Source organism: Vidua chalybeata, chromosome 2 (assembly GCF_026979565.1).
Source record: "Vidua chalybeata isolate OUT-0048 chromosome 2, bVidCha1 merged haplotype, whole genome shotgun sequence".
NCBI lineage: Eukaryota > Metazoa > Chordata > Aves > Passeriformes > Viduidae > Vidua > Vidua chalybeata.
In genome coordinates this window covers 48,186,602-48,212,639 of record NC_071531.1, presented here as the reverse complement: position 1 = coordinate 48,212,639, position 26,038 = coordinate 48,186,602, and the positions used below count along the sequence as shown (strand labels likewise).

At 39.4% G+C, this 26,038-nt stretch overlaps 1 protein-coding gene across 1 annotated transcript; it reads right to left on the bottom strand.

The window, feature by feature from the left end:
• Window positions 1-2,867: 2,867 nt before the first annotated feature.
• OBI1 (ORC ubiquitin ligase 1) lies at window positions 2,868-25,797 on the bottom strand. The gene is made up of 6 exons (XM_053936375.1): window positions 25,676-25,797; window positions 21,058-21,193; window positions 20,001-20,092; window positions 18,097-18,345; window positions 14,821-14,909; window positions 2,868-5,206 (listed from the first exon to the last, which is right to left on the bottom strand). The coding sequence occupies exons 1-6, from the start codon at window positions 25,745-25,747 to the stop codon at window positions 3,703-3,705; spliced, it is 2,142 nt and encodes a 713-aa protein (XP_053792350.1). The 5' UTR covers window positions 25,748-25,797; the 3' UTR covers window positions 2,868-3,702.
• Window positions 25,798-26,038: the final 241 nt, after the last annotated feature.

The following is a 26,038-nucleotide window of genomic DNA, read 5'->3' as shown; positions in this document are numbered from 1 at the left end:
CTGCTGGCTTGGAACGGGCACCCGATGGCCCCATGAGCATTATGCAGGAGTAGCTTGGCTACTTGTCTTCTTAGCTTCCCTGAAAACCAGCACCCACATAGCCTGTAAGAGCTTCAGGGAGGAGACAATACTTTGTACTGAGAAAAGCTGAAAAAAACAGGAATACTCAACTTCATTTTTTCTGCATGCCAGTTCTACTCTCCTGATCTCTCTCACCACATTCACAGTTGTCAAAGCACACACAAGCTTTCCCCTATGCCAGCTGTGCTTTTCCCTCCACCCTTCAGCTAATGAAGACGGCTTTTCCTGTTAGGGCTGAGGGACACTGAGGCAGGAACTCAATGCTGGGCCACAAAGGCAGGATAGCCAGGCACCCCTTTAGGTCAGGCCTGACAAGTAGGCAGCTTTTCACAGCAATAGAGGATTGCTGCAAGGGATCAAGGTGCAGGAAGGGCTGGACCTGGATTAGTAGGCAGAGAGGCAATCTTTGGAATAACCACAAACCTCCATATATGCGTTACCTCAGAGCTGCTTTTCCCTGGTTCAAACTTTGGAAGGAAGAAGTGTCCACAGTTTGCAAAACTATAACCATAACCACAGCACAAAAGAGGTGTGTAAGGATTGTATTTCAAGCCTACAGTTGCTGGGAGTCAGAGGTATGGCTTGGATGCTGTGCAAGAATTAGAATCAGACTCAGTCAGTTTAAACTGCCTTGAAAGGGCATTACTGGGTGAGGGAAACAGGTGAAAAATGAAGAAGGTTGAAGGATGAGAGACCAAATTAGCACACCTTGTACTGCATATAGAAACTGTGCATTGTCCCCCTTGCTCCTTTTTAAAGGTTCTTCAAGAAGAGACAATAGAGCACATTTAGAATCAAACACAGCCCAAGTCCGTGTCTGGTGCTCGTAGGCAGAGCTGTTCTGGTAGCCCCTCACCTGAGGAAGCAATACCACGCAGAAATGGACTCTCATAAGGCCTAGAGGGAATGGTGGATAAGCAGGTCACTTGCCAGACTTCGTGTAGGTAAAACTGAGGATAACTAAGTAAAAACTTGACCTCAGCACTCCTGCTCTTAGAAATAACCCAAAAGATTTCACTAACAACAAACTTAGACTGATAGCAAACTCACTTTCCTGAGCTACTTAGAGTCCTGGAGAGCATTCTCATGTATTAAAATCTGCAAATTGCCTTGTATTTAGTACAGTAGGTATTACTAGATGAAGTAAAAATTTTATGAGTTATTAAATATCATTAGACATCATAGATCTCATCTGTACATCACCTGGAAATGTCTATTGTCTTTAATAAAAATTCTAATAGCAAAGTAGTAGATCTTATGTATTCCAGTTCTACATTACTACGTAACTAGGTAACTACCATAAAAAATTAACAGCAATGAGCTCTAGTGTAGGCCAGTTTATCAAGTGCAGGAGATTAGGCAAGCAAGGCATCGACAGAACACAGCCTGGAGAACTGAAACCCCATGTAAAGCTGAGAAATTTATACCTGAAGAAACCCCAATCATTACATATAGTTGAAATTTTGGAGTTGATATTCCACTGATCACACTACCAAATTTTAAGCCAAGAGGAATACAAGCATTTTAACCTTAGGCTTGGCTCTTCTATCCATTCAAGCTGCAAGACACGTATGGTCAAAACATCTGTATTGAAAAGGAAGCCTGTATGTGGTGTTCCTGCTCAAAGGATGAGTAACATGAAAAAATCTCCTTTATCCTAGTTTGATTTCAGGCATGACATCAGTTGTATTCATGCCTCTGTAACTGGAAGTGAAACATGAAAAATCAGAATGTAAAATGAAGCCCATAAATTCACTCCCCCCACATCACAATGGAACAAACCTACAACACACAGCACTTAAGTGTGTGTTTGTGATTGCTCTGCAACACAGGGATGTTTTAATAAAGTGTCTGTCTCTTATGCCAAAGAGTTAAGCAAGGCAGCGATTTTTTGACTTTCAGTAAAACTTGTCAAATCAAGTAACAGGTAATTTCCAGATGGTTTTGAGAGCTCCCTAACTTCTGAAAAATATATTAAAATTGAACAACTAGATTTTTCAGTGAAGATTAAAAATTCAGGAGGTATAGTGAAAGCAGTATATGCAAGGACAATGCCATCCTGCCTGTCATCACAAAACAGTCCTTGCATGCATGGCCTGAATGATGATTTTTTGTTAAAGCTCAAAAAAGAAAAGTCCCAGTTTAGAATGAACACATCAATTGCACAAATGCATGCTCACATCACAATGGGAGGTGTAGTTCTTGTTCAGCTTACAGTTGAGCAACAAAAAAACAGCTTACAGAACCTAACTCTACAAGACGAGCCAGTCCATTGAAATTTTCCAAGTGGCTATCACACTTTTCAAAGGGACAAAAGGCAGTGTATGGATTTTTCATATCATAGGTACTGATGAAGCAAGGACGTCTGTTTCTAAGAAATGCCATCAGAGTCCTATATAGAAAGAAAAAAACCACTGCATCTTTTAATTAATTATGGCCTTAAAAAAACTTAAAACACAATAATGCAAAGAAACCAATTTTGCTCTGCTGCTTAATTAGGTCTCCTGCCCATAGCAGGCCATCACATTATGTTGACCTATGCAATATTTTCTGGAAGAGTCACCTCCAGAGAGGCCGAAAGCCATTTCCATCAACTGTATTGATGCTGACACTAGAATGGTACTATGTCTAACAAGGAGGAGGAAGGGAAATTAATTTTAAAGTATTTTTGTGAATAAGCTCAGATTTATGCTTTACAAAACTTAGATATGTATTTTCCAAATTAGGGAAAAAAAAGTTTCCCCCCTTTTTTTTTGCTAATTCAATATTTGAGGCAAAATGAAGGATTACAGTGCTTATAACATGTTTTATTCAATTCACATAGAAAAGCATGCAGTATTAATGTAAAATGGTACAGTATTAATGTAAGATGTTCAGTGCACATTAGGTAAACAAATCATTAGCATACAAACCCATTTTTATGGTCTCTACAGGCATACTAAACACATTTAGAATAACAGTGATTTTTGGGAACTAAATTAAAAATTGTGCTTAACTTCAAAAAGAGACAAGCCATAATTGCAGTGTTAAAAGTGATGTTTTCTAACTGAAGTGCTTTGACCCTGAAAAGAAAGGGGCTGCTACCTTACACCCACTTAAAACAAGAGTTTCAGTACAGTACAGTGCTATGAAATAGTCTAAGCAGGAACATTTCCTCTGGGAGGCAAGTTTTTTGGCAAAATTGACATTAATTTATAGCAATTTCACAAATCCATAGGATATATGGCCAGTAGCTGGCTTACATGCACGAAGTGTAATCTTTAGGAATGGGAAATACAATCTTTAATTCTTACATAAATGACTAATTTGACAAGACCACTTAGAACTGTCAAGGAGCCATTAGCTGTGCTCACAACTGGAAGAGCACGTAATCTGATAACTTAAAGAGCATCAAAAACTCCCAAGCCCCCAGGTAAATAAAATGCCCAGTCAAAAGAAAGAATCAGGAATGGTTCTTCCTTGCGAAAGAGCTTGCAATGGGCAGATGAATGTTCAGTTTTCACATAGTCAAAAACGACAGGATCAGAACTACATGGAAGTCATTGAAAATTAAGTTCACCTGTAAATATTAAACATTTGCAGGTTTACAACTTTGAGTCACGTTTGATTTCCTAAGCAGAATCAGTTTTTGGTGGTTTTTGATGGACTAGCACTGGAAAGGCTGTTTTGAATTTTCCTCTTGGTTGACTGACTGACATTTTTATTTTTCCTTTCAGCTGTAAAGGAAGACACCCAAGGAGGATTAATCTGACTTTGCAGATCAGATGACATCTTTAAAAAACATGAACCAAACTTCTGTTCATCAAATAACCTTTGTGAGTTACTGAACAGTACATTTGGGGAAAAGTCCCTTTGAAATAAAGAGTTTGGAGGTTTGGCATCAGTAGCCACTACATTTTGGCCTGTAAACAGTGGAAAGTGGTCATTCATATCTATGTCAGACGGGGAGAGGTTGGAAAACATAGCAGGTTTCCAGCCGGTTCTGTCAGCTACCAGATCACTTGTCTCTGGACACTTCATACTCTGCTCCTCATTCATCTCTTCCAGATTCTCCTCTGTTCCATTCAGAAGTTTAGCGCACTCTGTTGACTTTGAAGAACCGTCAAGATCAGAGGACTTGAAATTATAGCACGGACTTTTGCTGTTGTCTGACTCAGACATCATTGAGTCCAACTCAGAAATTTTATCGAGGTAGGCAGCATCCATAGAGGCCTCACTGGAGGTTCTTGTGCGGTTCATTTCGGAAGAGCAGAGAGTATGCAACCTCTTAGGTAAGCAAGAACTTGTTTTATCACTGGACTTTGCCGTTGTCTCTTCTGACTGACCAGCTACTGAATTTTGCTCTGATCCATCAAAATCTAAGTTCTCAGCAAAATTTGTTCGGCAGGTGCCCCAAACCCCTGATCTTCCTGCAGTAAAACAGTTTAGCTTCTTTTCACTATTACAGCTGCTTGTGCTGTGCTCAGAAGAATCTTTGCTGCTAGCATCGGAAGTGTCATGAAACTCTTCAAATTTCAGTTTTCTCAGGAATGTTGATGGTTTTCTTGCATTTTCTTTTCCATCAGGAGGGTTCAGTTGAAGGCGACTGAGAGACAGAAAAGGAGTGCATGGTGGTGGAAGATCATAAAGTTTTTCATCTTTATATGGGGTGCATTCCTCAATTTTATTCCACTGGTCTTCTAAGCAGGCATCCATATTTGTATTATTTTCATCCAGGAGAACCCCGTGACATCCTGGAAATAGTTCTTTCTTTGGGGCACACTGGGTATTTGAGCTATTCAAGCCATCTTGACTAGAAGAGCTTAAACAAGTTCCATCACTTGTCAGCTGCTCAAGACTGTCAGGACTTTGACTGGTATTCAAAGCCTTTTTCTCTTCAGTTTGGGTTTTCAAACATGTTGTATCTTCACTGCTCTCACCTCCTTCAGCATCTGTGGAAAGCACTCTCTCACTAACAGCACTCACTGTCTGGCTTCCTTTGCCTGCCTTTTTCAGCTGTAAAAGCTGACACTCTATTTCTTCTATGTATTTATCACTTCTTTCCAGTGCTTTTTTCAGACGGTTCATTTCACGTTCACTTTGTTCCACTTTGGAATGAAGTGCAGCTACTGTAAACCTACCAAACCTGCAATAAAAAAAAAAAAAGGAAGAAAATATTAATATGGAAAAAGGCATTCTTGTGAAGGTTTGCAAGCTCTTTTCAAGACAGAATGAAGCTATTAAACACTCTGTTAATTTGAAAACAAAAATCAGAACTCCTCTCTGCTAGTTGTGAAAAAAAAATACTGAAATCATCACAAAAAACATACAGGTGGAGGTGATACATGAAAAGTCAAAATTAAAGTATTAGTGGTAGCAAGGCAATAACAAGCAGATTACCCTTCCAGGGGCTGGTTCTATCAATTCAATTCAAATATGCATGAAGAATTATCCCCTAAAACAATGGCAAAGATTTATGATAACATTTGAACAGTGGTCCACATCTTGAAATATTTACATTCAATCATTTTCCTACAGTACAGCAGTGTTTTACAATACATTTCTTTCACAATGTCACCTTGTCAAAAACAAAATGCTGATATGAAATGCTGAAATTGCATTACTCCTTTGAGGTGGTTTAAATACTTATATAGACAATTTCAATTATGTTTCTGCTAGATAACAGCTTTTCTTCACCCATCCTGTGGATGGCATATCCACTTACTTTGAGTTACTTGTTTCTCTGAGCTTTACAACCAGAACAATCTGATTTCTGTCTTGACTCCAATACAAAAAACCACTGCTTGTGGTTTGTGAAAGTTGTCTGCTTGTGGGGTTTCCAGCTTGAGCACATTTTCAACTTCCATGATACATACTTGCCCTCCGCTCATCCTCCACCAGCTTTCAAGACTGACCTTCCCCAGAGGGCAGGTGAAGGTTTCAGCTATATGCCCTAATTCTAACCTGTCACTGACAGGAGGGCACCAGGGAATTCCCTGCTCCATCCAAGGCTTTCAATTTACAGAAAGAAAAATAATTAAAGTTCTGATATTATTAGAACGGAGGGAAGGACCTGCATCCACCCTACAACTCTGACAAAAAAGGTTTTATATCACAAAGAAAGGACAATTCTGTATGTGGGCTTACACTGAATTTCCATTTTCCATCTTGCAGCTCCATGTTACAGCACAGGCTTCTATTTACTCTTTCAGCACAAACACTGCTAAAATTTCTACGTTTTTCTTTGTTTGTCTGCCTGTCCCTCCCTCAGAGTCACACTGAATTTACATTCCATTTCCCCATTCCATCAGCTCACCTCTTCACAAAATGCTCCCACTGCAACCCTCGGATCAGTGAAATCTGAAGGAAGTATATCTGTAGCCTCCAACTATGCTGGTGAAACAGCCATGGATCCATGCATGCATTTCCAGCAAACAATCAAACCATATTCTGTTTCTTTAAGTCATGAGCCTGAAGCAGCAGGAAGCTGCTGTATGCTGACAACTGCAATACAATTAACTGGACAGCTGGGGACAGCAATAAGGGCTATCATAAGCCTCAAAATATTGGGCAGGAGTGATCAGATCTACTGATCTATTTCACTGTTAAACTGCTTCTGCATATTTAAAGAACTCCAAAGACTTTAGTGTAGATGATTCAGTGATGGGTAAGATTTACACAACAGTCTAAGCCACTTCTGTCACAGCTAACAGACCACTTTTTAAATCAGATCAGCCTAAGCTTCACACAGTTTTGGTGTGTACCACTCACTTCCTTGTAGACAAGAAATGGCAACATAGAAGTTTTACATTTAGTAGGATTTCTTTTTTCCCCAAAAGAAGGTAGCTGGACTGCAACTCAATGGAGGCAAGGACCCCTTCACCTCCACAGGACCTCTACCCAATTATCTTCACGTTCATTAAAAAAGAAGATAGAAAATTTTTCATTTGCTTGCTCTCTGGAAAACAAGTTTTCCCAACTGCTTATAGCAGTTGGTCCATTTCTAGCTGCACACAAGAGGGAAATAGGAAAAAAGGCATAGAAGACTTTCTCTCTCCCCTATAAAACTAGGTAAAAGCAGAATCACAGCCCAAGAATGTTTCCATTATATTTTCAGGGGAAGGGGGTTACATGAAATAAGCATCCTTATATACAACACACTTTGGTTTATTTCCTCCTCCAGTTAAAGGAACACAGATTTTAGTTTGATACAGACAGAGTCACTGCAGCACAGCAGGGCCCAAGCAAGAGCTTTCCCACTTCCTAAGGTGATCCAGAGGTACTTATTTTGCCTTTCTCTAACAGACTTATTCACACAGTCTTACAGAAGCAAACCCTACAGTCCTTAGTAAAAGGTAGAAAGATGATGCAAAAATACAATTTAGCTGAATAGCCAAGTGAAAGGGAAAAATGCTTTTGTAAAACAAGGAAGATTTTCTGAAGTCTCCTCTAACAGACATGCTGACATAGAAATTAAAACATGTTTACATTTATATGCATACCTGGTAATTCCTTTTTAATGGAAGAATGGTGTAATATGTTTATTTAATGCAAATAGCATTAGTGACAGCCTGAGATTTGCTTATGAGGAAGCACTGTATTCTCAAGTGTAACTTTTAAAACAAGTGTCCTCAGGTTAAAAAAATACAGTATGTTGTTCAAAGGCAAATAGCATCACTAATATGTTAATTGTTGCATAGGGATGTGCTTGGGAATTTTGGTTTTCAGAAATGTAACATATGACAAGCTGCCTACAAAGTTTCTTCTGCAGTTAGGCATTAGAACAGTAGTTGCTTTCTGTTCCTGCTTAAAGACTTGCATACGTTTATTTCCCAAATTTTCAAGGACATAGATTTTTAAGACAGGCAATTACTCCTGATATAGGTGCTTTAGTGACTGATCTAGCAAGCCAGAAGAGAGTTTGAAAACATTCATATTTTGGTTAAAGAAACCAGAACCCTCCCCATCTCCCCAAACCAAACCACTCATAAGAGACTTTTTTTTTTTTTCCCTTCAGATGTACAGTGAGCCCTGCTATAGCAAAAAAATTATAGTCTTATGACAATGATAACAGAATGCAATACAGTTACATGAAAATAAATTTAAGTTTCACCTGACAATCCAGATAAATTATATTTCCTGAAGTATTTATTTCACGCTTGGTAACAAGGAGATGAATTCTTCGGTAGAAGTCAAGGTATTTAATATGCATGTGGTAAAGAGCACACATATACCAAAAGGAAAGCCATATCCTCACACATGGGCAGACTTTTGAGTGTTAGCGTCTTTAGTTGTATCACTGAACCTACAACTCTGGATCTCACTGCATTTCAAGTACATCCTTCATATAGAAAACTGCAAGCCCAGAAAAACAGAATCATCACCCATAAAGTGAACAGGAACACATTTCAGGTGGGATTTGGATCCTTTAACACAGACACCTAACAATATTTTACATCACCTAAAGTCTTTTACATAACTGCTGGCCCCCATATATCACTTTGGAAGGCTGTATCACAGCTACCAGCCTCAGAAACATGTAGTGGATACTTTATAGTGTCTGAAGTGACACTGGATGTCTAGATGAACATTTCAAGCTCGTATTTCAGGACCTTTCCTTGGTCAGAGTTCCTTTTCTTGTCCCAGCATGATTCTGACTTGACACAAATCAGAAAGCTGCAGTCATTCTCACCTACAGTGAGCAAGAAGAACTCACATTGCTGGAGTCACCCTCCTTGGCATTATTCCACAACTGCTCCCTCAGTTATGTGTGAGTATTCCCATCCTGATTTTATTTGGGATACAGTTACTTTTCTTGACAGTAGCTACTATGGGACTATGCTTTGGATACGTGATGGAAACAATGATGGTAACACAGGGATGTTTTAGCTGCTCCTGTGCAGTTCTTGCAACAGAGTCAAGGCATTTTCTGCCTCTTAACCCACCAGTGAGAAGGCTGGGGGTGCACAAGAAGTTGGGAAGGGACACAGCTGGGGCAGCTGATCCAAACACACCAAAGGGATATTCCAGACCATTAAATCATTACGATCAGAATAAAAAGCTGGGAAAAGAAGTAAAGGTAAAGTATTATTCTGAGTGACTCTTTCCTGAAGTCACTGTTAGGTACAGATGGAGACCTGCTTTCCTGGAGACATCTGAACACCTGTCTGTCTGTGGAAGTGGTGAATGAATTTCTTGGTTTGCTTTGCTTGTGCACAGCTTTTCTTTCCCTACTCAACTGTCTTCACCTCAACACATGCGTTTGTTCACTTTTACTTCTCTGCTTCTCTGCCCAGAGAGGGGAATGAGTGGGAGGCTGGGTGGGGCTTAAGTTGCTGCCTGGGGTTAAACCACAACAACTTCTTCAGAAGTCCATTTAGAAACTGTTTGTGAAGTTGAAGAACAAATTTTTCAGTTGTTTCTTCCTTCTCTTCTTACCTATCAGTTCTGAAAATTCAGCTTTAGGGTTTTATTTTACACATCAGTGACCACTATCTGCAGCACGTCTGTCTGGTTGACCCTTGAGTCAGTTTAAAACCACACAACCCCATACAAACTCTTCTCTTTCTGGATAGCAAGCAGCTGCAACAACCATTTTTCTTGTATAACCACTTCCTGAAGACTGGGGCTGCAAGGGTGCTATGGAAATTGACCCTCCAATTCTAATCACCTGATAGCCCAGGTTGGGGACCACCCTGCAGTTCAGGATTCATCCCACAAGGGGTGAAAAGTGGAAAATGACAAGGTACACTCAGGGCTTATTACAGTTTGAGATAAGGGCAATGCCAGAGTGTACAACCAAACCCAGTCCCATCATTTAGATACACATTTTCCCTTGGGTTCTGCAGTTAGATGGGAAGAAATGCAGGAAATTCAAGAACAAACCAGCTGAAAGACCTACTAGTTTCTACAGTTCTTTGGTGGTATCATGTACCAGCTGTACCAGTTCTGCAATTCCCCTCTATATCACCTATGAAAGGTGATCTGCAGAAACATCTTGGCAGCATCCCAGGTTTCATACAACTGTCTTAAAAGTGTGTCATATTTGCATAGACATCAGAACTAAAAAAAACATTACTGCCAGATGAGGGTCTATTCCTAGCAAGAAAAAAACCCCCAAAATCCACAAAAAGTCAAGACATACTGTCCACTGGGAACAGACAAGTCAGGTACATTCTTTGACGTGAGCTTCCACTTTCATGAAGGTAATTGGCTGAATTTAGATAAATATGCAAAGCCTCTCCAAGCATTTTCACATCTATTAATGAATCATCACTGGTTTTCTGCGGCCCTGTTCTTTTGAGAGTTTTAAAGTTCTTCTAAAAGTTTCTATGCCTTCTGATGGTTACATATTTCTACTGAATTTTCTCATACTGTTCATATAAACAATGATTGTTTTGCATTCTTCTTTGTGGGTGGAGAGAATTGATAGAATTAGTTAGTTAGACCAGTGTGGTTGGAGAGGTGGCAGTTTCACCCTCCAATCCACTGTCACTTTTGCTATTGTATATATAGTAGAGTCAGAAAATAAAGTTTGCTTTTTTTAGTTCTTTTTCTTTCCTTTTACATCTAGCCTGCTTGTGTGAGTTATTTCGTGTCATAGTGTAACAGTTTTCCATGTAAGAAAGGCAGATTATTACCAGGGTCAGCAAACAGCAAAAGCTAGAAAGAATTACTTCAGAACTACTGAAAAAAAAAAAAACAAACAAAAAAACCCAAACCTACTGGAAAACTCACAAAACCAGAGTGTGATCTTAATGTCTTTACACATCTGCCTAAGGTTTAGATCTTCATGACTGAAGTGGGCACTTTCTCAGGATCTAATGCTATGACTCAAGAACTCAGAGCTCATTTGAAGGCTATTATATGCTACTTTCCTCTACTTTACTTTTAACGCCACACTGCAGCTAGTCTTCGAAAATGGTCACTCCTCTGGACCAGGAAACTTGCAAAGAGGTGAGACTATAGCCCAGTTTTCTACCAGGAAAGACAGAAAATGTTCTTACCCTCTGCGTCCTGGACACAGGTTTTTAGAAGCCTATTTATAGGTCTGGTGAAATGCACATTGAATTTTGTATTTTGGTATGTGTAGAAATATTTGAGTTAGGTAAAAATTTAATGTTGTAAAGAATGATGAAGAAAGTCAACAGGTCAATGGGTTTAGATTTCAGTGTACCTGAAGTCACAAATCAAGACAAGATAAACAATAAAACTGAAGAACTGCTCCTCCCTCCCTAAACTGCAACAATAAAACAACTTGCAAAACCAGAGAACAAAGATAATGAAACAATTTTATGCATGTTACAGATAGTTTCTCAGACTGGGATTTTAACTGGCAGAAGGAATTAAATATTTAGGGAAAAGACTCCTAGGAAGCCTAGAAGTCTGGTTCAAACAGATTTGAATCTAACCATTCATAAAATACACTATACCCTGGAGTAGATGGACTTGCTAGTTATTATCCTTCAGGTAAAAAGCAAACATCCCTTTGCCAAAAACGCTTTTAGATCCACTGTGCCCTGCCAGTAGACCTAACGGTTTTCTATTTCAAGTAGAGCTGGAAGTAATAGGGCTTTATTATCCTGCAAAACTTAAGTTGCGGATGTTTTTTTGCTCTGTATTGGGAAAATGGAAGTTGCTGAAAATTCATCAGGAGAAAAGGTAAAGAGAAAACAAACAATAGCCACGAATCAGTCTGACTTGCCTGAGAAATGGAAGACTAATGCAGGTCTTTGGTAAGAATCAGAGCTGGAAACTTGCCCTCATTTGCCTTTTAGACCTGTGTCCCAATTAGATGATGGTATGGTATTCTGGTGAAGGTCTAGTCTCAAAAATGTTTTGAGGAAAAAATAGAAAGCTAATCAATAAATCAGCATCATCAGTTTAAAAAAATGTATAAAAATTCCTGACATGGCTGAAATAACGATTTTATTGACATACATGACATTTTCCAGCAGGTTTTAATGGATAAGAACAAAGGAAAAACAATCCAAGTCTATGATAAAAGGAAAGTTTTTTATTGACCACTGAAGGAGGCTAATTATATTTTTCCCGGTGATGTAAGAGGTAGAGTCTGTGTTAGAAAGGGATCATTCACCTGCCATTAGTGTTCCTTCTTCTGTAAAGCAAAGTCCACTAAAACAATTTAGGTTGTGCCATTTAGCTTCAAAGTCATCATGCACAAAATGAACTACACTTGGGATATATAGGGACTGAATACTGACAAAACCTTTACAAAATACTTTGACACCAGTTTTATTTAGTTACTTTAGTTATTTGTTTAAGTGTGAATCCATACCTGAGAATCTGAAGCTAAGAAATATATAAAAAATGAAACAATAGTGGTGACACTAAATTGCAAAAATCCAATTCAGTAGCTATTTTAAATTGCATTGAGACCTACTCAGACACTTTTCCAAAAATTACCTTCTGAAAACTTCTGAATAAAGCACACAGGAACAACTATACTTGCAAATCCACATACTTGCACAGAAACTTAATTCTAGTGACATTGTTGGGCTCTGATGCTTATGTCTTCAATTCTGATTTTATAGGCAAGTTAAAAAAAACATTTATTGCAAGCCCTGTTCAAAGTGTGAAGCCTAGCTGAAAGACCCTTTAAATATTATCAGTTTGCCATCAGAGCTGAAAGAATATTTAAAAAAATGACTTCATGTTAGGTCTGATCTGGATATTGACCAGACTAATGACCACAATGATGAAAGTTAATTTAAAAATTCTGCTAACAACATTAAGATAGGAGAGATTTCTCACCATCTGAAGGATGTACCTGGGATTTGAAAGAATGGAGTTTGATATGCATCAAAACATCAATCTAAAGAAAGCCAATAAATGGGTTAATTTCCACACTTTGAAAGGGGACATTAACAGCACAAATGCAAAATGAGGAAGGAAAGTAACTTTTTAAATAGCAATTTGGCAGAACTGGTACTGGCCATTGTGCTAGAAGTGTCAAGTAAAAGGAAACAACAAAAAAGGTATTGCAAGGTATTCATATAAGATGTTTAAGGACAGAAGATAGTTTTACTGCTCTAGTTAGTGTTACCAAGACTTCACTTGTAGTCTAGTACCAGTTCTAAGCATTATGACTTCAGAAAACCACCGTCACTGGAGATTCTTGAGTGCAGAGCAAAACCAAATAAACACAAGTTTATTTTTTCTCTCAAGTCATACATATCTAGACGACCTGGACAAATTCAATCTTTAAGATGTGACGCAGAATGAATGGGTATAGGCTGGATTAATAAAAATTTAATGTGCTGTGGGGTTTCTTTCAGGACAAGTTTTTCCTTGCATGTACTTAAATTCTTATAGCACACCACTGGGCTCAAAGGAAAGGCAAGACTCAATACAGCAGAATCAGGGTAGAGAAGTAAAAACTCCTGAAGCGTTTGAACAGTTCCTAGCACAGTTCAAGCCTGATTCAATTAATGTCCTAAAGCCCATGCATAGCTCTAGAGTTATCACAGGCCAAAGATAATTCCAAATAGGCAGGCAGGATGTGATATTTGTTCGGGAGACTAAAAAAAATATAATAATAAAATAATAGCAGAGACACAGACAGGCCAATCTAGTGGGCATCTGGATTGCAAGTCAGACCCTGACACTGTCCAATTTCTAATAACATTTGGCTATATCTGGGCTTCTAAAGCAGAAAGTGACAGGCTATTGTTTCAGGCAACCATAGTAAAGCATGCACAAGCTAGAAGAAAGGGAAATTGTCTCCACTGGGGAGCAGAAAAGTAGAAATCAATTTAGATTATCTGGTCTTTTCTAGGATTTATTTATTTGTATCTATTTACTTTTTAAGTTTGCCATCCTTGCTAACTCACTCTTGAGTCTAATGGGAAAAGATACACCATGCCATAGAAGCCATTGCCAAGGCCTTAAACAGAGCTCTATCTTACTAGGGGTCTTCAGGGCAGAATGTGCTTTCATGTAGCCACAGCACAAGGATCATCCATCTTCTTTTCTGTTGTCTCTAATAACAAGCAGTGTGGCAAGTAAGCTCTTCTACAAGGATGAATTTTCTCTTCCAGCAGGTGTGTTGCCAGAACTAGAACAAAATCCAGAGAGCTTTCTTTTCACTTTACACAGGTGCCTCCCAATCCCCTTCCTCAAAGCTCTGTATAAAACCTTTGGCCAATATAGCTATTAACTTTTTAATATCTAAACAAATGAGAGAAGAAAGGTAGAAAACCAATGAAAGAAAGGAAAAGAACTTTAAAAATATCAATATATTGCTTCACAAAGTACTACCAAGAAGAGTTACCTTGGAACACAGCTCTAATGAATATGGTGAAGTTTTTGCTTTTTGCGGGTATTGTCATTGGTATTATAACTATTTAAAACAGAGTATTAAACACCGATGTCAGTTCTTAGAATGTTCTCATGCTGCGGAAGCTCAATTCTGCATATGTTGCCCAGATACAAATCCAGTGTTTCAATACAAATCCAGTACTTCAACACTGGCCACGTAACAAAGGAACAGCACTTGTAGTCAAGTCATATTCCTTCACTGTGGACTTGCTGCGATTCTCTAAGTTGCATTTCTCACCCACTTGCTGCTATTTTGTAAGTTTCATTTTTCACCTAATTCCATGAGGATAAAAATTCCAAAGTCTACCTGGAGACACATATGCAACACCATGTACATCAACACAGTTTGAGGTTAAACAGGCCTACAACAGTTAAACAACCTATAAATAAAAGATAGTAGCTTTTAAAATATTCACATACTTTTGGGGTGATCTACTATCAACTTCAGCTTTTAGTCGCAAATTCTCTCGTAAAAGGCTATTGTTTTCCATGCTCAGTTTCTTATTTGCCTAAGGAAAAGAAAAGGAAAAAAATAAGTATACAGTGAAAGAGAAATGACTTCTAATATTTATAGGACAAGCTGTTTCTCCTTTTTAAAGAGACAAAACTAGAAATGTGCAGGCAGGAAACAGCCTTCAGACAGGGACACCACTTAAAAATCACCATGGGAAATGGTTTGCAAAACTGAATAGCGAACAGACATTTTTTATTTATATTCCCAAAATACATTGCAAGTGTCCTATCTAGGGAAATAAACACAGCTATGTTAGTTAGCACAGAAAGTCATTAAGGAGATGTACTAATGGCAATTCCATGTTTTTTTTCCACATGACTAAATACATTAAGTACATTAACATTACAATGTGCAGGTATCAGCAAAACTAATGTTGAACAGCTTCCTCCATTCCAAATTAGAGCAAGATTACTTTGTGGATTTTTGGCTTGTTTTTAAAGCATAGTTGTCCTGTGGATGCAAATCCATTACGACAAGCTATTTGCAGTCTTTCTTCACTTTCTTCCAAGACATTCTGATTAAGATTCCTGATTCACAACCATTCTTACTCCTTGAATTGAGGTCAATTCCTTCTTCTCAGCTCAGCAGACACCCTTGTTAACAATACACTTCTCTCTATATGAAGTTTTCCTGCCACCGTGTTTCAGAACAATGAATGCCACTATCCTAACAAGCAGAATACACTCTTTGCACTTCCTAGAGTCTGCTCAATCTCCCTATGCTAAAAACCGCACCACTAGTCCAGGACTCGTAATTCATAGCCTCAATTAGATAACGCTTCTACTGCATAATAAAAGTATGATCTAGAGCTAGATCTGAAGAAAGAGCTGTGCAGCTGGGCTCAGGAGTGAAATGTACTTTTTCAGAAGCATGAAACAGTGCAAGAAGAGAGGCAGAGAACTTTAAATGCTCATACAAATATCCCTAGCAATCTTTCCAGGTGAGGGGGAGGAGATATGGAGCAGAAAAATATAAACAAACACCCTGCATCCCCAACACCACAATATTCCTAAGTACAGAAAGAATAACTAGAGACTTGCGGCAAAGAAAGGAAGGGTGAGCCCCAGACTGAATGTCAACTACTTGGTATTTAAAAAATAAAAGCAATAAAAACTATCCTGAAAGCAATGAATGAGAATTCAGGAGCGTTCAGTTCCAAAGCATCATCAAACCATTTGAAAACATGGCCAAGCCCTTCCTCTCCTTCCAAAAACACACTTCCCCCAGCTACATAATCAAGTAAAAAACTTCATTACTTGTGTACCATTGATAGGCAAGGCATCCATGTGACACATGGCAAGGCAGGACTGAACCCCTCTGGTGTCCTTCTTCTGTCCTTCTTTTTCTAGTGCTCTACCCTCCAAGTCAGTAATTTGCAAGGGACCCCCACTTACAGCACAACGTCTACATTAATGAGTTCATGTAATTAATGCATTTTTAATGAGTGTACTTAGTCTAGGCTTTCTCCTATGGAGTTTGTTTCACCACTCCTGTAGATTTTATGACTCCACTCAAAGTAATAATGCCTACTTTGGGCATTCCTGTATTTGTCTGCTCTAGAACATTAAATGATAAAGGTGGTTGCTATTTCCTGATTCAGTCTAGTTTTGAAAAAGAAAGTGGTGGCAACCACATTTACTGAGGGATCTTGTCTAACTGGGAAGTGCTGTCTGGTTGAAACTCCTGGGTCAGTTATTTTCAGGGATGAGACGGTTTCTGGTTCCAGACAGTGTGTGAGTGGGAAAGAGGTCTTGCTGTTCAGAATGGGGATGGGCAGTGCATGCTGATAAGTGAGACAAGGTCTGCCAGAGCCAACTGACTTTAGGTACTTATGGAATTGAGTATCTGTTGGACAAGTGACATAGGAAAAAAGTGTTGGACTCAATGATCTTAAAGGTTTTTTCCAACCTAAATGATTCTATGACAACAGCTTCAGAATTCTTCCCTAAAACCTATCTAAGCCTCTATTTTTTTTCTAACTCTTCACCAAATTTAGAGAGTTCATATGCTTAAATCTCTTTTCTTGCTAAGGCTAAAGTTATACTGAAAAAATATCCAAGCAAACCCCTTCTTCATTTCCTGTTACAGTGTTCTTTTTACTTACCTAGGCAAAAAGTTAAAAGCTTAGTCATCCCAAAAGAAAGAGAGAAAGAGAAAAAAAGAAAAAGAGGCAGTACAGATTATCTTCATAAAAAGAACCCAAGAAAAATACAGGCAGACAACAACTTCTTGCTGGAAATCCTCTCTTGCCATCTACAAGTGAATCTGAAGCTCCTGGGGTCCTAGAAGTGTCACATTAACAAAATGGCAGAACAGCACAATGTGTGCCTCCAAGTCTATAGCACAGAAAAAGTGTGAACACTATTAATGCTAAAAACTTTTTAAAAGTCCTAAATGCACCATGTTTCAGTTTTGCAGGAAGTAACCCAGTATTGTTCATAGAAGAAATCAAGGCAGCATTTTGAATAAATACAAGTCCAGTTTTTCCACCTTGATTTCAAGTTAATCTGAAATTTCATTCTTCTTCAATGTTTAAGGTGGTCTTACTTGTGCCTGCAGGTATATTTTGCAAGATACTTTTATTCAGAGGTATTTTCAGATGCCTATCTTCTTAATATTTGCTTCTTCAGCATCAGATTTACTTCTATATTGCATCAAGATGTATAAAAAGTCTGCAGGTTTCCAGTAAAGGATATTCTGGTCAGAAAATGCTGAAGCTTGTCTATTTTCGGTCAAAGGGTCAAGTTACTCTGTCTCAGCAAATTGCACCAAAAATATCGGCTAGTAGGGAGGGCAATAGTGCAAAATCTGCCTTAGCCAACTGTACTGTGTTTGCCCACTGAATGTTGCAAAATAGATATATTATATAGATTATGGCAAGCCTGAAAAATCTGGTCATCAATACTGTCGACAAATGCTACTATAATCCAATTACCCAGTCATAGAGTGACAGAGGAGTTGAATAAGAGTCACAGAAAAGAGTCACTAGAACAGGCAATAACATCTGACACTTACAAGGGCTATATGGAAATACTATGATATACCAATAGTCACTGGAATTCAATTTTTTTCCTCCTTCTTCTAGATCTATGAAGTATCTGAAGGTCATGGTAGCTCTACTCCCATTTAACTAACACAAAACATTTTTTTTGCCGAAGAAATGTGTTTGTTACATTTATTACCTCCCTTAGCTTTTCCACATTATCCATCAGTTTTTCGCACATATCATTGGCAGTTTTCAGCTTTTTGCTCCATTCTTCTGGGGTTTCTGGGCCACTGGTATCTGCTTCATTTGCTGACTGGCTAGTTTCCTCATTTTGGCAAGGCAAAACTGATGCCACAGGATCCAGAAGAGATTTCAGCTGTATCTGTAAACTGAGGTTTTTACCTCTCAGATCTTCTACTTCTTTTTGCAGGGATTCTATTTCATCCTAAAGGTGTCAGAAATTCAGAGGAATTAAAATAATTTGTGAGATTAATTAAATAATACTGGCAAGTTCCCACAGCACTTTAGAAACATGAGTTCTGGCAAGCCCAGATGCATGCCTTTGCTTACACATATTTCTAAGTATGCTTATGTACTGTGCTTTAGGCAGGATTTTAATCAACCTGCACACTCAAGCATACTGAAGGTTTTAGTGCAGGGAATCCCTTGACTACATAAAGGACCCTGAACAAACAGTTGGGCAGACCAAGAGCTTCAAAGCATTCAGCAACATGAATCTATTATTAGGGCACTCTGTGGGAGGATTTCCTGTATATCAAGAGTGTTCTTAAGGTCGTCCTCTGCTGACTCATTTGCTGTTATTTAAGAGTGTTTCTCTCATATTATTCTGAAATGTCACATGTTAGGATGCTGAAAGTCTCCAAATTCAAAACGGACGGAACACTGCCTGGAAAAGGCTGCTCCAGCTACACCAAAGCAGCAACATCTTAGGGAAGACTCTCAAAATGTAAAGAACAAAGCTCCTGGCTGTATCAATCTGAAGCCACAGGGAAGCAAAAACCTTCCAAAGCCTGTTGTTAAAGGGATAACAGAAATAATTCATCCTGTAAACATGTCTTCTACACTGTTTATCAATTCAAGGGTATGAGTTGTTCACGGTCACACTACTTAAGGAGGCCATATATAGCATTTACCTAAATCCAAGGCATATTTTCACAAATAATCATGCCCGCTGCTGCCCCCAGCATGGAAACAATAATTTTAAATTAAGCGGGTTTTTTAGAAGAAATTCATGTTATCCTATGACTAGCTGTATGAATTTTTAGTTGATTCAACAGAAAGGCAGGAAGCGTCTTATCCTTACTCCTTCTCTCAGAGAGCCTAAAAGAACCTGAGCTATGGGCAAGCTTGTCATGAAAGATAGCTCTTACTTCCCCAGTGTTAAGGATATAGAGAGAGTCCATTTCCTTTCCCTCATTCTCCTCCCCATGACAGGTTTCCTTCAAAAATATGTGATGTCTTCACACTGCTGCTACTGAGGAAACAACAGCTGAGGAAACAAACTAAGCACATTTCTTATTAACACCTTTTCATCTTCTTCCCAAGGGAATTTGGAGTATTCAGCTCTGCTTTCAAGCATTTACTCACTTTCAGAAAACAATAAAACAATAATGCTAAAAATTAACCTATGCCAGAAGGTTACAGTGAGCAATATTCTTTATTTAGTCTCTCTGAGCATTTAGTCTCTCTGAGCAACAGAGAATTGTTTCAGAAAATGTCAGAAAGTGTTTGTATTGAAGACAAAACAAGAAGTTCCCCACACCTAATATGCATAAAGAAAATGCTGCCATACCACCTGGGGGCCGAATTCCCACAAAACTAAAGAATTGGCTCTACTTGGCTGCCTGTTGCCTAGAAAGACTATTACTGTGACTTCAGTGGGACCGCTTCAAGCACCAGCAAATGCTCTCTTGTAACCTTAGTCAAAAGGTGGCATTTTAATGCAACTGAATTTCATGCAGATATAGTATACACCTTTCCTCAAATTAAAAACAGCAGGGCTCAATGCAAAATTTTGTATGTCGTAGTTTAACAGCTGCAGTTCATCTGGAAAGTCACAACACTCCTCCTTGTCCTTACCTCATATTCTTTGTGGAGCAATTCAAGCCTTGTTTTACGTAGGTGTTTTCTGACTGTTGGACTAAATATAGGATCACTTTCACTTGTTCCTCCTAAAGCAACAATAGGATGAAAGAAGCACTGATACTGTTTCATTTTCAGTCAATTCAACCCTAGTAATCCACGTTATACAATTTTTCATATTATCAACTACAAATGCATCTAATATTGGACCAATTGGCTACCACGGAAGATTTAAAGTCCTTTCACTTTAAAAACAGATTCAACTTGAGTACCTACTAGTGATGTTTAGAAGTCAAAATCTTGATTCACAGCAGAAAGAAAATGTTACAACTTTGTTTTTTCCTTAACAGAATCCTATGTTATTTAAGACCATACTAATAAAATAAAGTTGAAGGAAAGGGGCAGGGTATCAAGCATACATTTAATCAGCACAAGTTACTGTAAGTTTTTAAAGTGAGATTATTCAGATAAATTTTTATCTTAGAATGAAATAGCATTATTTATTTATTTATGTCAAATAAAGACTGCAGTATTTCCTAGCTCTGGGGAAGTTAAGAGCCTCATGCAGTTGCTATAGCTTCATCTTATTTCTATGCTAAGAGTAATTTTCTTAAAAATAAAGAAAGAAAAGGAGGAAGTGATGAACAAAACAAAACAAATAAACAACAAGTAAAAAAACCCACATACTCATTCAAGATTCTGGATTGAAATACATTACTTCTCAGCTAAATGCTGGTCTCTTAGGTTAACAGGTTGCAATGTATAGGTGAAAATGCATTTTTTCAGTTAAAGGCACCATCCAACCAAGATTTCAAAACAATCATTAGAGCAATTGGGTACTTATTGTGTTTGGATAATCTAGCCATTAATATACACAATGTCTTTGGAACTTTCCAGTAACATCCCTAATAGCTACAAGGTTAAAGATAATTCTTCCTTAGATGTTGGTAAAAAACATACAGAAAAAAAGGTATCCAGACATCTCTGGACTCAAAGCAATCTCCTCCAGCAGTAAATACCAGAAAGTTATTTCAAAGCCTAAACTTGTCCTTACCTATAATCTCCTTGCAGGGATTTTCAGGTGTGATGGGAATCCTGCAAGCTGGGCACTGATTATTGTTCTTCAGCCACACTTCAATACAAATGGAACAGAAAACATGGTTGTTCACACAGATAACTGGGTGACGGACCTTTAAGCATTAAAGAGGAAATAAAAAGGAAAAAAAAAAAAAAACAGACTCTATGAATATCTTAAAACTCCTTCAAGTGACAAAATACGAAAATACACAACCCCATCTCTCACTGCAAGTCTGGTCTTGCAGGAAAGTGAGGTTGTTTTGCAGGGCTAGCTAGGAGCAACCTCCTGACTCACAAGACCAGATTTCCCTCTTTTAATAAGCTGTAACAATTTCTGCAGAACTAAGGTCCTTGTTTCCTTGTTAATAACCAGAGCAGCAGCAGCACCTTTCCTTTACCCCACAACCTTCATGAACTACAGCCAGCCACTCCAGCGAAATGAATTCTCCTCCCAAAGTAGAACACAACCAAAGTAGGTACCTCTTCAAAAGTGAGGCACCGAGGGATCTCTACTGGCACCATTCAACACTTTGCTGTGGAAGAGGTATCATTGGAACTTAAAGTGTTACAGATTAACTTTAGCCTGCGGATAATCAGCTTCATGGAAATCAGCTTTTAAAAGGATCAGGGCCAAAACCACAGAGCTGAAATGTGAACCAGCAATCACTAATTCAAGTCTCCTGCTAGATATGCATTGCTACTAAATAAATCATTACCCAAGAATGGAGCAGCTAACTGAAGGATTAAATATTCCAATCAGACACAGATTCTTTCAAGCTTTTCCTCCCCTTCCAAAACAGTAGGGTAAACAAACTTTTAGAAAATATTAATGACAATGCACTATTCTCTCTTGTCATTTAACTATAAACCCTGTTTGAAAGTATATGTGCATAGAGGGACCAAAATGACGAAGAAGAAAAAGACTTTATTCCTTATTGCAGTTTGCTACAGCTTACTGTAATATACATTCTCAAATCTCTTACTTGTTAACATTAGTATTTGTGTTAGGGGTCTTAAAACAGTTGTTTTTCCTTCACTCCCGTCTTTTTCCAAGAAATGTATTTTTAGACACATCAGAATATATATTACTTTAAATTCTACCATACTGCACTCAAAACCCAAGTTCAAGAGAATCTTCATCTTTAAATGGAGTTCCTCATCATCTCCAAGATATTCCTCTTTCATTCTATTAGTAAAGTAGTCAAACTAAAAAGAAAAAATGAAATGCTGGCAGGGAAAAGCAAGCAGCTGGAAAGAACAGTCAGTAACCACTTAGGCCAACAGATCAGACATGTCCTGTAGTAACTGTACCCATATGATCAGCACTCTATGAGCTAAAACCCAACTGTTTAACAACTGAAATATTCATGGATATGAATTAAGGCCCAGATCTGTCACCTTCTTCTCCAATTCATTCTCTATGCCTCTGTTACCTTATAGGATTCACAATATTTTTAAGACCTCCAATCTGACAGTCCTGAGAGTTAAAGGAATTATCTATACATAAACAGAAACTCAAGTTACTGAAGGTATGAACAGAGAGAGACTGAACTTTTACTTCCAATTAAGAAGACTTTTTTTATGTTTATTGCAAGCACTAGCACACCAATGCTTTGGTAACATTTAAATATTACAATTTCCATTATTTCTAATTAAAAAAAAAATCTTGTTAGTTATTACTTTCTTTTACAAGAGAAAGAGCCTTCTCACCTGCAGCTAGCAGGGGAAAAAAAAACCCCAAAACTTTTTCTCTAGCCGTACTTCTTTCTTACTCTGAAGCAGCCTGAGAATAGTTACATGGATGGTGATGATAAGATACAGAGCAGAATAATATAAAATAATCCAAACAGGAAAAGACGTTTCATGAGTGCAGGTTTTCCACCCGGGGAGCAGGAGACCCTCAGTTACCCCAAACCTGACACAGAATCACACTTCTTGCACATGAATGATTACTCCGTATCTCTAGCAAAATAGTAAGTCACGTTTATTACTCTCCAGGGTACAGTGCTTCTGATTTACACACCTTAACAAGTTTCATTTCAGGGCTGGGATTTTATACTTTAGTTGGCTCAGGATCCACACAAAGCAAAGCACACCAGAACAGCAAAAGCCGCTATTGAAATGTCACACGATGGCTGGTGCTGCCACTGCCCCTCCCACCAACTGTGACAAGCCCAGGGGGTGGGGGATCAGGACATACCTACTACTAAAAAAGCATTTTACTTGAATTACAGCACAGTTCCATTTCATTCATTGACCATATCTAGAAAGACTACAGTTTATTTCAGAAGGCTTCATCAGCTTGGTGATTTTGAGCAATTTCCTAATTCTTCCCCTCCAACATAATGCCGTTCCTATACAGATCAACATCCAATCTTGTACACATCGGCTTCACTTTGAAGGCACTTCTGGGCCTGCAGGCAGCACTAACAGAGGAGCAGGCACATGGAAAATCACACACCACTGAACCAATCCCAGACATCCTACACTGTTTCAACCAACACAGACCTGTGTCTCGAGCCCAAGCAACCTGTCGACACCAAAACCAACAAGAGAGACCTCCAGACATTCTGGGACAAGTAAAACAGTCTGAAGCAGATGGCTTCTGATCTGCTATCTAATTAAAAACTGCAGCTATGTTAGAAAACAGCCCAGACCGTACCAAAAGAATATTCAGGTAACAAACACGAAATTGTTCCAAGCAATTCACTCTTACTTTAAATGGTTATTTGCACATCTGCTGCCCAAGATTTCGGGTCCAATAAAAACAATGAGTGGCCAACTCATTGAAAGAATTTCTCTTCAACATTTCCTTTTTTATCCTCTTACCATAATGCACAGAGAATAGTTTCTATCTTGCAGTCAAACCTTGGCAAACTTTGCAGGGATAACAAGAGATAAACTGAGTTTAGGGTGGGCCTTCTCTTGATTTGAAGTCTATGCCATAAACCACAAAAGTATCAGTATTATGTCAACCGTCCATGATACTCCCTGCTCTCCCCTAAAAGGTAATAAAAAATGACAAGATTTTTTCCCTAATACAGGCTAAACATACTTAAAACTTAATCCTGAGAAAATGTGTTTTTCTGGTGAAGATTTTCAATGAAGTTCCAAGCTAGAGACAAAGATGTCTGTTAAAAAGAAAGGGCAATCAGAGTTGTCAGCTTTGTTAAAATTGAAACAGATTTACATGTCTAAAAATGAGAGCATTCAAATATCTTTATTACATGCATCACCAATAGATTCACAATTCATTTATATATGTTAATGTATTATCTCAGTGCAAGAGAGCAAGGAAGAGGGTGGAAGCCTCTTCCAGTACAAACTCAGGAACATCTAAAAAGGAAGGAAAGTATGAAATAGTGGCTTTATAGCAAGATATGAATGAACACCTAATGAACACCTAACCAAACTGTTAAGTGCTTAGATCAGAAAGTAACTAGGAACGGATTCAAATAGCAAATATCTTTGTCAGTTTGATTTCACTCTCCTCTTGTCACTCTTCCCACTTTTTGCAGAGTGGAAGGTATCCACGCTGCATTACATACAGAGTACACTTGGGTTCTACTCCATTTTCATTAGACAGATAAATAGAAAAAGAAGTAACATGACAACGGCCAGGAAATCTTGCTCAGCTTCCACAAAAAAAAAAGAAGAAATGAATAAAGGTGGTTGCTCAAAGTAACACACTGTCAGAATTATGAAACTTAAGAAAAGGGAGACGTCTGACTACTTTCACTACCAGCGCTACACACCTACTATGCGCCTGCTCTTTTGTTATCACTGCAACAGATAAGGTCTGGGAGGAAAGGCCAGGTGAGGTAGAAACAAACCTGACAATAAACGCCAGAGTACAAACATAAAAGGCTACTTCTCCCCTTGTAATTATTGTTGTGCTTTAAGAAAAGAAAACGAGATTAAAAAAAAAAAAAAAAAAAAAAAAAAAGAGTAGTAAGGAATGCGCAAAGAATTTGAGAAGCAATTAGTGACAGCCATGAAATTAGCTCTGGGGCTTTTAGAGAAGAACAGACTAGCAAGAGCCCTCTGCTTCCCGAGGGAAAAGAAAAAGGAACTGAGAAAAGGCCAGAGAGGAAACGGAAACTTTTTCTCCAGACTGCTGCAGTTTTGCTCAATACTTGAAAAATCTGCTTGCTTATACACCCCCTCTTTGTTTCACTTGTCCTCCACGACACAGCAGCACACTCAAACACAAGCTCCCCGAGCATTTTATAATAGAGTATCCTACTGGTAACGGGAGAAAACCCCAAAACGTCAACACCTGCACCTCGGGAGCTGCACACCCGCATACCTGGGGCCCCCCAGGCCCATTCAACACCTCCCAGGACACTCGTGACGGGACAACGCGCGCTTCCCAACATCCCAAGGGTGCCAGCAAGCCTCGGCCGCTGCCGGGAACGGCGCACATCCCAATTTCCTTCCCCGCACGGAGCCGCAGAGCCTTAAAAGACAAAACCCCGGCGAGGGTCAGAGCGTCGAGCCGCGACGGGGCCCCTGAGCTGCCGCCATCGGCCGGACCTCCCTGCCCCCCGCATCCAGCCCCGGCCTGCAGGGCCGGGCAGCGGCGGCGCCATTACCTTGCCCAGGCAGATGTGGCAGGTGATGGGCAGCGTGAGGGACAGCGTGACGCTGGGGCCGTGCTGCGCCATGGCGGGCCCCGAGCGGCGCGGCCCGGCGCCAGCAGCACGGAAGTCCCGCGGGCGGGCGGCCCCGGCCCCCGCCGGCCCCGCTACGGCAGCCGGCGAGGCCAAGCCGCCACCCGGCGGAGGGGAGCGCCGCGCGCTCTGGCCGCGCTCCCCTGGAGGGCGGGCGGGAGCCGCGGCCCCTCACGGCTCTGCCCTGCCGCTGCTGCCCCCGGGGGGGTGGCCCGGGAGTCCATGGAGGTCTCAGCCTACGCACGGCATTCCTGGGGGGAAGCACGGCGCTATGGGGAGCACAGG